Here is a 16,478-nt window from a genome sequence, read left to right on the forward strand (position 1 = left end):
TAAAGTGGTCTGCCACATCATTCAACATTGTCTGCCACCTTATTTAATAAGGTCCAACACATCATTTTAAAGTGGTCTGCCACATCATTCAACATTGTCTGCCACCTTATTTAATAAGGTCCAACACATCATTTTAAAGTGGTCTGCCACATCATTCAATGTTGTTTGCCACCTTATTTAATGAGGTCCAACACATCATTTTAAAGTGGTCTGCCACATCATTCAACATTGTCTGCCACCTTATTTAATAAGGTCCAACACATCATTTTAAAGTGGTCTGACACATCATTCAATGTTGTTTGCCACCTTATTTAATGAGGTCCAACACATCATTTTAAAGTGGTCTGCCACATCATTCAACATTGTCTGCCACCTTATTTAATAAGGTCCAACACATCATTTTAAAGTGGTCTGACACATCATTCAATGTTGTTTGCCACATTATTTAATGAGGTCCACCAAGATATTCAAAGTGGTCCGCCACATCATTCAATGTGGCCTGCCACATCATTCAAATTGGTTCGCATCGTTATTTATTTAAGTTCGCCACATCATTAAACTTGGCCCGTCACATTATTAATTGTGGTCCACCACAACCTTTAAAGTGGTCTTACAAATCATTTTATGTGGTCTGCCATGATTACAATATGGTCTTGTACATCATTTAATTTGGCCTGCCACACCAATAAATGTGCTTTACAACATCATTAAATTTGGCCTGCCACGCATTATATATGGTCTGCTACTTCATTTAAACTTGGCCTGCCAAATCATGAAATGTGAACAGCCACATCATTTAAAGTGGCCTGCCATGTCGTTATATATGGTCTGCTACCTCATTTAATTGGCCTGCCAAATCCTTAAATGTGAACTGCCACATCATTAAATGTGGCCTGCGATGTCATTAATTGTGGCCTGGCACATCATTAATTGTGGCCTGCTACTTCATTTAATGTGGTCCACCACCTCATTTATGTGGCCCTTTGAGGGCAGCATAATTGCGATGTGGCCCTCAATGAAAAGGAGTTCCCGAGCATCTTTTGTGGCGTGTCCTGCTCCCCCTGAGACTGTGGCAAATCAAGATCAATAGTAGTTAGCTTAGCACATTTGTCAAAACGACATCCATTCTCTGAGAATCCTGACCCGTATGCGTGTGACACGCCCCCACAGACCATGTTCTCCACCAGCCCGTACTCGGACCCGGTCACCTCATCAGACGTGGACCCCCAGCCAATCATTGACGAGGAGGAGGGTCTCCTGTGGGTGGTGGGTCCTGTGCTGGCGGTCATCTTCATCGTCTGCATCGTCATCGCCATCCTCCTTTTTAAAAGGTAAGACCATCACTCTTTCATCGCAGTCTTAGACCTCAGTCCTCGGTTTTCTCTATACGTCGCCGGTAGCGGATTTTTTCACATCCTTTGTGAACAGTGCGAGTCCCAACCCAGCGGGTTCGACTGCATTCACGTTAGAAATCACTTTTTTTTTTTGGCACTAAAATAGACGATTAAAAGATGAAGGGTTGACAACAAAGAAGAAAACATTTGACAATAGAATGTTTTTGGAACTCAAGTAAAGTGTCTAAGAAATGCTCCTAAAGCAAATTCCATCCATCCATCCGTCTTCTTCCGCTTATCCGAGGTCGGGTCGCGGGGGCAGCAGCCTAAGCAGAGAAGCCCAGACTTCCCTCCTCCCAGACATTTGGTCCAGCTCTTCCCGGGGGATCCCGAGGCGTTCCCAGGCCAGCCTGGAGACATTGTCTGCCCAAAGTATCCTGGGTCTTCCCCGTGGCCTACTACCGTTGGACATGCCCTAAACTAATCCCTAGGGAGGTGTCCGGGTGGCATCCTGACCAGATGCCCGAATCACCTCATCTGGCTCCTCTCCATGTGGAGGAGCAGCGGCTTTACTTTGAGCTCCCTCGGATGACAGAGCTTCTCACCCTAACTCTAAGAAAGAGACCCAAACTCATTTGGGCCGCTTGTACTCGTGATCTTGTCCTTTCGGTCATGACCCAAAGCTCATGACCATAGGTGAGGATGGGAACGTAGATCGACCGGTAAATTGAGAGCTTTGCCTTCCGGCTCAGCTCCTTCTTCACCACAACGGATCGATACAGCGTCCGCATTACTGAAGACGCCGCACCGATCCGCCTGTCGATCTCACAATCCACTCTTCCCTCACTCGTGAACAAGACTCCGAGGTAGTTGAACTCCTCCACTTGGGGCAAGATCTCCTCCCCAACTTCAAGATGGCACTTCACCCTTGTCCGGGCGAGAATCATGGAATTGAACTTGGAGGTGCTGATTTTCATTCCGGTCGCTTCACACTCGGCTGTGAACCGATCCAGTGAGAGCTGAAGATCCTGGCCAGATGAAGCCGTCAGGACCACATCATCTGAAAAAAGCAGAGACCTAATCCTGCAACCACCAAACCGGATCCCCTCAACGCCCTGACTCTGCCTAGAAATTCTGTCCATAAAGTTATGAACAGAGTTGGTGACAAAGAACAGCCTTGGCGGAGTCCAACCCTCACTGGAAAAGTGTCAGACTTACTGCCGGCAATGCGGACCAAGCTCTGACACTGATCATACAGGGAGCGGACCGCCACAATCAGACAGTTCCATACCCCATACTCTCTGAGCACTCCCCACAGGACTTCCCGAGGGACACGGTCCAATGCCTTCTCCAAGTCCACCAAGCACATGTAGACTGGTTGGGCAAACTCCCATGCACCCTCAAGAACCCTGCCCAGAGTATAGAGCTGGTCGACTTCTTAAAGAGAGGAACCACCACCCTGTTCTGCCAATCCTGCGCTGCGACCCGCCTCCGCTTGGGATGGTCTCCTGCTGGCTCCACTATGGACGGTACTCTCACTATTATATTGGATCCACTATGGACTGGACTCTCACTATTATGTTGGATCCAATTGTGATTTAGGGCTATATAAATAAACATTGATTGATGTACGTATGTATGTATGTATGTATGTATGTATGTATGTATACATACATACATACATACATACATATATATAGTTTACATGCAGTCGGTCGGCCATAGTTCTGATGTGTTCTCAGTGTATTTCTGTGAAGCAGACTTAAAGCTTTGATTTTACAGTCAATGAAGATCTCAAAGTCTCTTTAATTCCCGATCAAGATCAGTATATTGGGACTCACAATCTGCTTTGAGATCTGCATAGAGAGCTTCTCTTGTCAGAGGAAGGTGAGGGAGGTACAATTATGAAATTATGATCATAATTGATGATCCGTCCTCCCGGCTAAAGCTTTGTTAGCGCACATGAATCATTGTACACAGTACATTCCCTGATGCCAACCACCTGACGTTCATGAGTGACATCAGCACGTTGTGAGCATACATTCTTTTACAAAGAATAGGACTCAGCTTTTGGTCTCTGACAGTAACAAAATAATAATGTTCTTGTCCTGTTTCTTTATGCGCTGCTCTCCATCTGGATCCAGCAAACCTGACAGGTAACTCAGCGCTAACTACTTAAACTAAACAAACTAAAACTAACTTAAACTAACTAGAACATTTTTTCATCAAGAAATTGTGGCGATATAGCCATACCGCCATTTTAAAGAGGAACTGCACATTTTAGTTTATCACTCACCATCCTTATGTGAGACAAGAACACATGTTCTTTTCTTTTTTTCATGCATTCTAACTCGTAGCATACAGCAAGTAAGAGGCGGCTAACATTGCAGCTAATGAGAGTACACTATTGTGATTCAAAAACAACCAAAAAGCACCAATAATACTCCATTTACCTGAATATGAAAAAGTATTATCCATATTGTTATTGTAAGTGCTAACGCAGACAGACTATTTTTAGAACGCAAACTAGCTTATGCTACTGTATTAACAGATTGAGCCGCTGCATGGGCTTTGAGTTGGTGAAAGTTAATTCTAGATGATAAAGCACACCTCTCACCTGGATAGTAGAAGGTTGTGGACATAAACCCACAAGTTGGTCAACTTTGACATCCAACTTACACTCGGAGATGACGAGAAAGCCACATTTTTTTAACCGTTTGTGAGGATGATGTTGAAATGTTGATGTAAAGAGGAATATATAAACATCCCTTCAGTCTTTATCCCCGTGAGAGCAGACATTGTACTGTAAGCGATTGTTTTATTATGTTTTACATCATGATTAGCACTTAGACTTTAGCAATACTGCTACATGATGCTTGGTGTTTGACTAAAGCTGCATCCGTCTAGCACACAGCTTCTAAAACTTGTAGATCATTCTTCGTATTTGCAGGCTCAAAAGTTATCAAAATATGTAAATATTACATGTTACAACAAATGTTACTCCATTACATATTTACCTACATCATGTATACATTACATGTTATTATGAATGTTACTAGATACTACATATATTCTTACATCATTCATATATTACATATCATTATGAATGTTACTACATTAAATATATACTTACACTATGTATACATTACATGTTATTATGAATGTTAGTACATTACATATATACATACATCATGTATATATTACATGTTATTATGAATGTTACTAGATGCTACACATATACATACATCATTTATATATTATATGTTATTATGAATGTTACTACATGACATATATGCTTACATCATGTATATATTACATGTTATTATGAATTTTACTAGATACTACATATATACTTAGATCATGTATATATTACATGTTATTATAATTGTGACTAGATACTACATACATACTTAAATCATGTATATATTACATATTATTATGAATGTTACTACATGATATATATATACTTACATCATATATATATATATATATATATATATATATATATTACATGCTATTATGAATGTTACTAGATACTGTGTACATACTTACATCATTTATATAAAACAATAAAGGAGGTTTTTAGAGTGCATTTTTTTGTCTTGCATGAGGATTGTGATGGACACAATTCTAAGACAGTGCAGTTCCTCTTCAAAGCGACAAGTTTTTTTCCAACAAATTAAAAAAATCTGGCCTCATTTTATTGTTTTGTATATCTAAATCGATTTGATTTTGGCTTTGCTGTCACGCATGAATAAATGAATGAATGTAGAACGTTGCAGAGTATTGCCTCCTTTTCAGAGCAGTGATAAAGTGTAGTATTTGTGCAGGAAACGGGCTGAGGCGGAGGGCAGGAAAGGCAGCTTCCCCTGCAGCAAAGCCATGTCGTCCCACCACCCCACCGACCCCGTGGAGCTGCGCAGGATCAACTTCCAGACCCCAGGTAGACATGTGGGGGTGTGCACCAGGTAGACACGTGGGCGTGTGCACCAGATAGACACAAACGGGGTGTGTGCACCAGGTAGACACAAAGGGGGGGTGTGCACCAGGTAGACACAAAGGGGGTGTGTGCACCAGGTAAACATGTGGGTGTGTCCACCAAGTAGACACGTGGGCATGTGCTCCAGGTAGACACAAAGGGGGTGTGTGCACCAGGTAAACATGTGGGTGTGTCCACCAAGTAGACACGTGGGCATGTGCTCCAGGTAGACACAAAGGGTGTGCGTGCACCAGGTAGACATGTGGTCGTGTCCACCAGGTAGACACAAAGGGGGTGTGTGCACCAGGTAGACACAAAGGGGGGTTTGTGCACCGGGTAGACATGTGGGCATGTCCACCAGGTAGACACCTGGGCTTGTGCACGAGGTGGACACAAAGGGGGTGTGTGCACCAGGTAGACACAAAGGGGGTGTGTGCACCAGGTAGACACAAAGGGGGGGTGTGCACCAGGTAGACACAAAGGGGGGGTGTGCACCAGGTAGACACAAAGGGGTGGTGTGCACCGGGTAGACACAAAAGGGCCGTGTGCACTAGGTAGCCACGAAGGGGGTGTGTGCACCAGGTAGCCACGAAGGGGGTGTGTGCACCAGGTAGACACAAATGGGGCATGTGCACCAGGTAGACACAAAGGGGGTGTGTATCCCAGGTAGACACAAAGGGGGGGTGGGGGGTGCACCAGGTAGCCACCCTGAAGGGGGTGTGTGCACCAGGTAGACATAAAGGGGGGGGTGCACCAGGTAGACACAAAGGGGGGGTGCACCAGGTAGACACCACGAAGGGGGTGTGTGCACCAGGTAGACACAAAGGGGGGGTGTGCACCAGGTAGACAACACGAAGGGGGTGTGTGCACCAGGTAGACACAAAGGGGGGGTGTGCACCAGGTAGACACCACGGAGGGGGGTTGTGCACCCTGCTGGTCCAGCGTGTTTCTTCAACCCTGCTATGGTTTCCTTTGCAGCCTACTGCGTGTCAGTGTACCGTGGCTATCGCCGCATGTCAAGTTAGTTGCCCTCGGACGGCCAGAGATGGACTGTCATGGTTCTCCTCCTCGCCGCTACATTCCTCTCATTGTTCACGCTAACTAACTTCCACCCTGCAGAGGCTGAGCTCGCTGCCATTGACCATTGACAGCATCTCATCAAAGAGGAATAGAGTGGAAGTGCTGAGGTTAAACAGCAGCAACATGTTTGGATGGCCAATCAAATGGTCTCGTTAATGTTCATTACATAAATAGAAGAAATCAGTTCCAGAATCAAACAGTCAACATTTTCAAACTTTTAGTAGCTGCAGCTGCTAAATATTTGCCAGGATTGTGTTTCTAGAAATGTTCCTAGTTTTAAGAGATTTTTGCATATTTTTAATCAGCAACATTGATTTTACATCATAATCTTAGTTTTAGCATGAAAATCATATTTTGTCTATTCTAGTTTAAAATGTTCACATTGAGAAAATGAAAATTTAAATGACATAAATCCTAATTAAAGATTCTGCAATCTAAGAACTGCAAGTTGAATAATACGAAAACGTTTTATTTCAATATTTGTTTATTTAAAATGTATGACACACAGTTAACAGAAATACAATACAATGCAAAGCAAATGTTCTTTTTTCCTCCACTTAAAACAATGAATGAATTGAACTATATGTATATATATATATATGTATATATATATATATATATATATATATATATATATATATATATATACATATATATATATATATATATACATATATATATATATATATATATATATATATATATATATATATATATATATATATATATATATATATATATATATATATATATATATGTATGTATGTATGTATATATATATATATATGTGCGTGTGTGTGTGTCTATACATATATATCCATCCATCCATCCATTTACTACCGCTCATTCCTTTTTGGGGTTGCGAGGGGCGCTGGTGCCTATCTCAGCTACAATCGGGCGGAAGGCGGTGTACACCCTGGACAAGTCGCCATCTCATCGCAGGGCCAACACAGATAGACAGACAACATTCACACTCACATCCACACACTAGGGCCAATTTAGTGTTGCCAATCAACCTATCCCCAGGTGAATGTTTTGGAAGTGGGAGGAAGCCGGAGTACCCGGAGGGAACCCACGCATTCACGGGGAGAACATGCAAACTCCACACAGAAAGATCCCGAGCCTGGGATTGAACCCAGGACTACTCAGGACCTTCGTATTGTGAGGCAGACGCACTAAACCCTCTGCCGTTATTATTATATTTAATTAAATTATTAAATATTAGATTCATTTTAAAATGAAAATTATGAAGCATTTAACTACAATAAAGCATTATTATTATATTTAATCGAATGATTAGATGATTAAATGTGATATTATTTTCCAAATGATTATTATTTCAGTGAAATATTCATCGTTTGGGTTCAGGGTTGTTCAAACTCTGAAATTTATCGTCATTTTTTTTTTTTTGCATTGCCCCGCACATGTTGGTGAAATGTTGCTTTGTACTTCAGCAGTTCCACTTGACTTCACCTAAACTGTTGGTTTTCCTCCCCGCCGCTCCACCTTTAACCACCAAAACCCCGAGGACATGTTTTCTGTCTGCTTGGGGCCAAAGTGCTCACTTCACTAAGAACCTTCCATTGGCTTGCCCTCCCTCCTCTGAGGATCCTCTTAATTCTGCTGACTCCTTCCTCTGAGACCAGTGCATCCTCCAAAAATGGCCTCTCTTGTCTGGGCAGGCATGGCCACGCATCCTCCGCTCACCATCTCGGAGCTGGCGGAGAACATCGAGCGCCTGAAGGCCAACGACAACCTCAAGTTCTCTCAGGAGTACGAGGTAGGAACCTTTTGTCATTTGAATGAAGTCCCTCAAACTTCTGCTCCTGTGTCTACGTTTAACTGTATGACCAAAAGTATTGGGACATGCCAATGTTAATATTTGCTTACATGTCCCTTGGCAGGTTTACCTGCAATAAGACCCTTTGGTAGCAATCCACAAGCTTCTGCTTACATTTTTCACCACAAAGTTGGTACAGATCAGCTAAATGTGTTGCTTTTCTGACATGGACTTGTTTCTTCAGCATTGTCCACACATTTAAGTCAGGACATTATAAAACCTTCATTCTAGCCTGATTTAGCCATTCCTTTACCACTTTTGAGGTGTGTTTGGGGTCATTGTCCTGTTGGAACACCCAACTGCGCCCAAGACCCAACCTCCGGGCTGATGGTTTTCGCTTGTCCTGAACAATTTGGAGCTAATCTTCCCTTTTCATTGTCCCATTTAAAGCACCAGTTCCATTGTGTCAGGTTCAAACACTGATGACATCTATTAAACAGACAAGAAGCAAGGAATCATGCAGAAACAGAGTTCAATTTGGCTCAATGAGGAGAGACGTTTGGGGCTGCGCACTCCGTTACACCACGCTCGAAAGTTCAGTCCCACGTTCTCTATTTATTCGGGAGGTCCCTGCTTACATCACTGAGGCTGCTTCTGAAGGAAGGGGGGTCATTTCAGCAGCCCCAGATGGACACAATATATGATTATTCAGAATTGTAAATGTGCTGGCACTCGTGATATCACCCTGTCTTTGCTTTGTCTGTGTCACTGTACTCAATGTTCTGGACACAAACACTGATAAAAGACGACTCGCAATCCAAGATTGCAAGTTGTCCCTTTGCACAGATAGAAAAGTACAACTTCAGCACAATTGATAATATCTGTAGCAACGGCCTTTAAGTATAAGAGTTGTGTGATAACTTACACATAATTATTCTAACACATTAGCAGCAAAACAGGTCAAGAGCATAATACTACCACCACCATGCTTGACGGAAGGGATGGTGTTCCTGGGATTAAAGGCCTCATCTTTTCTCCTTCAAACATATTGCTGGGTATTGTGGCCAAACAGCTCCATTTTTGTTTCGTCTGACACCACATGGACAAAGATAATACCTTCTGGAGGAAAGTTTTGTGGTCAAATGAAACAAAAATGGAGCTGTGTGTGTGTGTTTCGATGTTCTGGTGAAACGTGCTCCCCAATGGAATCCATCCTGCATCTGTGCATGTGTACGGATCCAAAGAATGCGAAAATGTAATAGTTTATTGAAGGAATATTTCACTGTTACACTTAATAATGCTTCATTTTCATATTTTGTCACTTAATCTTTCGCACTCTGAGCAAATAAAGGACCTAATGTATGATTTATTATGTTATTAGGATGCATGTAATCAAGTGCTATGAGGCAAGCCAAAACAAATATGTATATTACAAATAAAAATGTCGCAGTATTTAGGATTGTACACATGCAAAATATATTTGATGTGTCCATTATTAGCTGACTCTTACTAGTGTTTGTTTAGGCTTTAGAATGCATGAAAAATGGAAAAACACATGTTTTTTTGTGGTGCGTAAGGAGTGAGGCATTATTCCCAGCAAAGTGCAGTTCGAGACTTCAGTTCCATCCCATTTCAGAGTCTTTTCCACAAATGTGGCAGAGATCCAGCGGCCGCTCTCATACTCTGCCTGCGTATCGATCAAAGTGATGCAAGACTGAGCACGTCGCCTCCGAGGATGGAAATTGAAAATGCAAAGCCGAAGGGAAGTTTGCTTACAGCCAGATTGTTATCCGGCCCGCTGGTGCAGAACGAGGAGCGGCAGATCGAAATAAAGGCCACTCCTTCCCCGCGCCGTCGATGTCCCCCCGACGATTACAATAGCAAGCCTCGCAATTAGCTGCACTGAAAAGGTATTCTTTGACCCTAATTGGCTCTTGCATGGAATTAAAACACAAACTTGGCAAAGTCCAAGGAACATTCTAGCAAAGTATCAGGTTTAGGAAGCGGTTCCTTGCATTCTACCCGCCTGACTCGGAGCTTTGTTTGCCAGCGAGAGAAATGATGGAGGCCAATGATTGCGGTGAAACGATGAGACGCACATGATATCACGCACATGATATCACACACACACACACACACACACACACACACATTCCTGTATTTCTGACCTTCTTGAGACCTGAGAAAAAAGCCTCCCTTTTTTCGGACCAGCCTTTCTAGATATATAAAGAAGTGTATTTACAACATGAATAATATATACAAAATGAGTTGGAATTTCACAAGAAAAAGTCTGAATTTTGGCAATATTAAAATTAAAATCGTCATTTTACTTAATGCTAGTCAAAATATTACAAAAAAAAGGGTGCAATATTATGATAAAAGTTGGAATTCTACTCAATAACAGTCGCAATTTTACAAGAAAAGCTTAACATTTAGGCAATTTTATGAAAAGAATGTTAATTTTACTCGACAAAAGTCACAATTGTATAAGAAAAGTTTAACATTTTTGGCAATATTATGATAATAATCTGAATTTTACTTGGCAAATTTATGAGAAAAGTCAGAATTTTACTGAAAAAATGTCATTATTTTAAGAAAACAACAAAAAATGGGCAAAATTATGAGAAAACTCATAATTTTACTCGAAAAATGTCACTATTTTACAAGAACAACAAAAAAATTGCAAAAATGTGATAAGTCTGAATTTTATGTGACAAATGTCACCATTTTGCATTAAAGAGTAATAATTTTACATGAAAAAGTAATAATTTTACGATAAAATATTGCAATGTTACTGTAACAGAAAGAACATGAGAAATTGTTCCCAATTTTATAAGAAAAAAATTGACACATTGTGAGAAAAAGACTGCTTTTAGTAAAATTTTAAAAATTTTGAAGTTTTTTGTTTGTAATTATATTTTAATCTTCATGATTTACTTCAAGTTATTACAGTATGTCTCTATATACATTTTTTTTAATTAATTGTAGCTAAAGGGGGCGCATTTCAATTTCTTACACACACTTGTTATTTTATATGTTGACCATGAATTGATTAATGTGGACCCCGACTTAAACAAGTTGAAAAACGTATTTGGGTGTTACCATTTAGTGGTCAATTGTACGGAATATGTACTGTACTGTGCAATCTACTAATAAAAGTTTCAATCAATCAATCAATCAATCAAACCAGAGGGGGCGCACTTCACATTTTTACTCACACTTGTTATTTCAGATGTTGACCAGAGGGGGAGCACTTTTAAAAGTAAAAGCGATACACAGTCAATGTGAACAATCCCTCCTTTTTGGGACCACCCTCATTTTGATAGATGTCACCACAAATGAGACATTGTCTATTAGATGCAATGTTATTGATTTATGTCATCACTTGTTCACACCTCCTCCTATGGAACATACTTTTCCGTCTTCATGTCTCAAGAAGGCTAGGAATACAAGCACACACACACACACACACACACACACACTCACACTCAGCATCACCTCGGTCCATCCTCTTGGCCCATTAAAGCAGAATTACGTGCGCTGTAATCTTCCCGATGACTAAATTGCGGTGGCTGGCGTCCTGGTCCCTCGCCATGATGACCTCACGTCTCCCAGCTCACACTCTAATTACCCAGCAGGAAGTTCACGTCTCGCAGAAGAATCCATCGCTCGGCCTCCGAGGGGGAAGCGGGAAAGTTCCCGGGATTCCTTTTTTTGTGGCCCATTTTTTTTTTTTTTTTTCTTCAAACGTCCATTTTGTCCCCTGGAAACGATCGCGGTGCATTCAGGGGTCAAAGTTGACTGGCAGTACCACTGTTAAGCCACAGCATTAGGTACCTCATGAATCTTTGATACACACTTATTTCCTTCTATTTTATTATAGTAATTCTGGGGGGAATTTAATAACACAAAAACTATAAATAATCCTCAAAATGTACTTAATACGTATATTCAATAAACATCTAGAAAATATATCTATGTAAAGCCAGATTTTTTTTAATCAGATGTATTTCTTTTTTCTTTTTTTTAACTCAAAATAAATTCTTAAAATGTGAAAAAAGTAAAAAATGTACACTTTACGTTTGCTTGTAATTTAGGCATCACTAATATGTTCCCCTCCCACTATTTAAGCACCTGCACATCTAATCTGATTCATATTCAAACTATAAATGAATAATAATATGATTTAAATTAATATATTTATTGCTATGTTGGAATTCTAATTAATATTGATCCTGTAGTTGATATTATTCATTTTTGTTTGACTACTTTTGGATGGTTTGTGTCATTGGACTCTTAATTGCTCTGTTTATTGCTATTCTGAATGTTGCTGGGCTGGTTTTGGAATTATGTTATTTTTGTATATTGTGTATTATTTTTTGGACTGATTAATAAAACATTAAAATAATAAAAATTATATCTAATATTCTGAATAAATATCATATTTTGTTTATACATACAATTTGTTAAATATTTCAAATTAAGCAGTGCGGGTGTTAAAAAAAATACATTCATATTCGAATCGCACCTCTCATTTATTCCGATTTGAAATTGATTCATCATTTTCTTTTAATTGTGTAAGAATGTTGTTTATTTTTGGTCAATTTTTAAAAATACGTGTGCTGGCTGTGTCTACACGTTATAAGTCACCAGACAAGAAGAGCTTTCATAACCTTCGCCTGCATTGAAAAGCTGTATTTATCATTTCTACACCCAATAATATATTCCACAATCAATTCTGAATTGATTCGTAAGTTGCTGTAAGATCCGCAAACTTAGCCTGAAATAAATCTAAAATTAAAATATCCATCTACCTGACACTGTCAGGTGTGTCTGTGATATTATAGTTGATATGGTAAATAACATAGTACAGGTATTCTCAATATGTGGTATGCTTACCAGTAGTAGTAGTTTGTGCCTCATAATGTGTAGAAAATAATAGGTGTTTAAATGACACAATATGTTACTGCATACGTCAGCAGACTAATTATGAGTTTTTGTTTGTTTACTTACTACTAAAAGACAGGTTGTCTAGTGTGTTCAACATTTTATTTAAGGACTAAATGACAATAATAAACATATGTTTCATGTACAATAACATTTGTTGTTACAATAAAAACAATAATAATATATACAAATATAAATATATATTTTTTATATGTATATGTGTATATATATAAGTCTATATATATATACATACATACATATATATGTGTGTGTATTTATATATATATACATACATACATATATATATATATATATATATATATATATATATATATATATATATGTATATATATATATATATATATACATATATATATATATATATATATATATATACATGTTCTTTGGCGGTTTTGCCTAGAAAGAAAGTAATGTTTGCCTTGATGCCCTAAAATATGAGCCCTCCTCTAAGGTAACACTTGCCTTGACCTTAAATAGTTAAAATTGGAGGCCTCCATATTTATTCCACTATTGTAAGCAAATATGAAACGATGGGTGTATGATATGAGATGGATGATATCATGACAGTTGATGGGTGTATGATATGAGACGGATGATGATGATATGGGTGATGTGTAAAGCGCACACATACATACATACATACATACATACATATACAGTACATGTATGTAGTGGGGCCACGTGGACAGGAAGTGACATGTACTTTTACAAACTTGAACAAGAGTGGAAAGTATCCGTCAGCTCCACTCGGTGAAACACGCTCCCGCTCGTCTTCCAGATGTTAATTTGTACTTTTTCCATCAAGTCATGGCACGAGGGAAGGTACATGCTGCGGTGGTTTGGCAGATTGGCGTTCAGCTGCTTGCCAGACCATATGCAGGAAGAACAATCTTTGGTTTGGAGTCCAAACACTGCCAGCGTGTGAAGGCTCTCCAACACCAGCAGAACTACTCTGTCCTGTTCCTTGTGTGACATCCAGTCCAACACCAGCACAACTACTCTACTCTGTTCCTTGTGTGACTTGCAGTCCATCGACCCGGCTCAGCAGTTCACCTGGGAGAACTCCAACTTGGAGGTGAACAAGCCAAAGAACCGCTACGCCAACGTCATCGCCTACGACCACTCCAGGGTCATCCTGTCCGCCATCGAGGGTAAGACCTGCTTCCTGTGCAGGGACTCAGACTCAGCGCCTCTTAGGTCCAAACTCACAGCAGCTTCAGTGGAGAAACTCAAATATGTTATTTATTATTTGGAATGCATTAAAAATACCTTCATCGTTCATAATAATTATGAACCATAAGCAACATTTTTTTTTAAATGCAGTTCCCCTTTAAGTGGCGTTCACTTGGAGCATTTGAGGATAGATTGTGTGAATGCTCCAAACTTCCACACATACAGTATGTTTCCACACCAAAATGCATCTATTTGTTGTTATTAACATTAACATTAATAATATTATTATTATTCTGCAGATTTTGGTGTGCTCTACCTTCCACATTTTTCATCCGATTCAAAGCGTTTCAACTTCGACATTTTTAACTCATCTTGGACATTCAAACTATCATTTTTACAACTTCAAAAAAATTACAGACATTCCTTAAAAATCCCGTTTTTTCAAACCCTTTTTCACCCTTTTTTCTGTCAACTACATTCACATATATGTATATGTATTTATGTATAATTGTACATGTATGTATATATGTATGTGTGTGTGTATATATATATATATATATATATATATATATATACATATATATATATGTATATACATACAGTGTGTATGTATGTATATGTATATATGTATATATATATATGTGTGTATATGTGTATACATATATACAGTATGTATATGTATTTATGTATATATATACATGTGTGTATGTATATATAAACATATATATACGTACATACATACATACATACAGTATGTATTTATGTATATGTATGTGTGTGTGTATATATATATATATGTATGTATATATATATATATATATATATATATATATATATATATATATATATATACATACAGTATATATGTATATACATACAGCATGTATGTATGCATATATATGTATATACATACAGTGTATGTATGTATATGCATATATATGTATGTATATATATATATATATATGTGTATACATATATACAGTATGTGTATGTATTTATGTATATATATGTATGTATGTATGTATAGATATACATATATACGTACATACATACATACAGTATGTATTTATGTATATGTATGTATATATATATATATACACACATATATATATATATATATATATATATACACACACACATATATATATACGTATTTACAGTATGTATTTATGTATATGTATATATACAGGTATATGTATATATGAGTATATATATATATATGTCTATGTGTACACATATATATACAGTATGTATATGTGTGTATATATATGTATATGTGTACATGTGTATACATATATACAGTATGTATATGTATTCATGTATATGTTTGTATACATATGGAAATATGTATATTTGTATACATATATACAGTCTGTATATGTATTTATGTACATGTATATCTGTGTGTTTATATATACATATATATACATACAGTATGTATGTATATATATACAGTACGTATATGTATCTATTTATATATATGGATATATACATTTGTATATATATGTATGTATATATATATACATACATATATATATATATATATATATATCTGCGTATATATATACATATATGTGTGTGTGTGTGTATATAATATGTGTGTTTGTGTATATATATGTATGTATATATTATATATGTGTGTGTGTATATATATATATATATATATATATATATATATATATATATATATATATATATATATATATATATATATACACACACAGCTTAACAGGGATAGGCTCGAACATCCCCCGCGACCTCCTTAAAGTTTTGTGATCAATCAGAAATATCAAGCAGCTAAAATGTGCCAAACATGGACAAGTGTGGAGAGTGTTTTGCAAGTTTTTTTCCTATCATGCATTTCAGGTGATTTAAATGGGTTTAATTTAAAATTATGTGTTGTGCTTGGACATTTTTGTATAGTATCCACACAGTTCAGTGAGCACGTTTTGTTGGGTGTGACCATGCTTGTTGACTTTCTGTGTTGTTTTTTTTGCGCCATGAGTGGAAAAAGTTGTTTGGATTGGGTCGTGTCTAAAAACACTTCCTTGTTGTTTTAATGGTCATGAACCTGAACTACAGCCAATGTCCACAGGGGGGCAGGAATATCGAAGCAAGTATTTTTTCATAATTACAATTCAGTTGGAGGCAGATTCCTGACTTC

At 38.1% G+C, this 16,478-nt stretch overlaps 1 protein-coding gene across 12 annotated transcripts in view; it reads left to right on the top strand.

Moving 5' to 3' along the window:
- LOC133555900 (receptor-type tyrosine-protein phosphatase delta-like) overlaps positions 1-16,478 on the top strand; it is a 453,427-nt gene that overhangs the window by 385,613 nt on the left and 51,336 nt on the right. For 8 of the 12 annotated variants that reach the window (XM_061905382.1, XM_061905397.1, XM_061905415.1 and 5 more), the window contains 5 exons: positions 1,171-1,331; positions 3,479-3,490; positions 5,165-5,277; positions 8,076-8,173; positions 14,169-14,292. In XM_061905382.1, coding sequence (XP_061761366.1) covers positions 1,171-1,331; positions 3,479-3,490; positions 5,165-5,277; positions 8,076-8,173; positions 14,169-14,292 — 508 coding nt within the window. Of the gene's footprint in view, positions 1-1,170; positions 1,332-3,459; positions 3,491-5,164; positions 5,278-6,291; positions 6,334-8,075; positions 8,174-14,168; positions 14,293-16,478 lie in introns of all 12 variants that reach the window. The other 4 variants (XM_061905374.1, XM_061905391.1, XM_061905406.1 and 1 more) reach the window with 2 other exon arrangements.

The sequence above is a fragment of the Nerophis ophidion genome, linkage group LG01 (assembly GCF_033978795.1).
Source record: "Nerophis ophidion isolate RoL-2023_Sa linkage group LG01, RoL_Noph_v1.0, whole genome shotgun sequence".
Classification (NCBI taxonomy): Eukaryota; Metazoa; Chordata; class Actinopteri; order Syngnathiformes; family Syngnathidae; genus Nerophis; species Nerophis ophidion.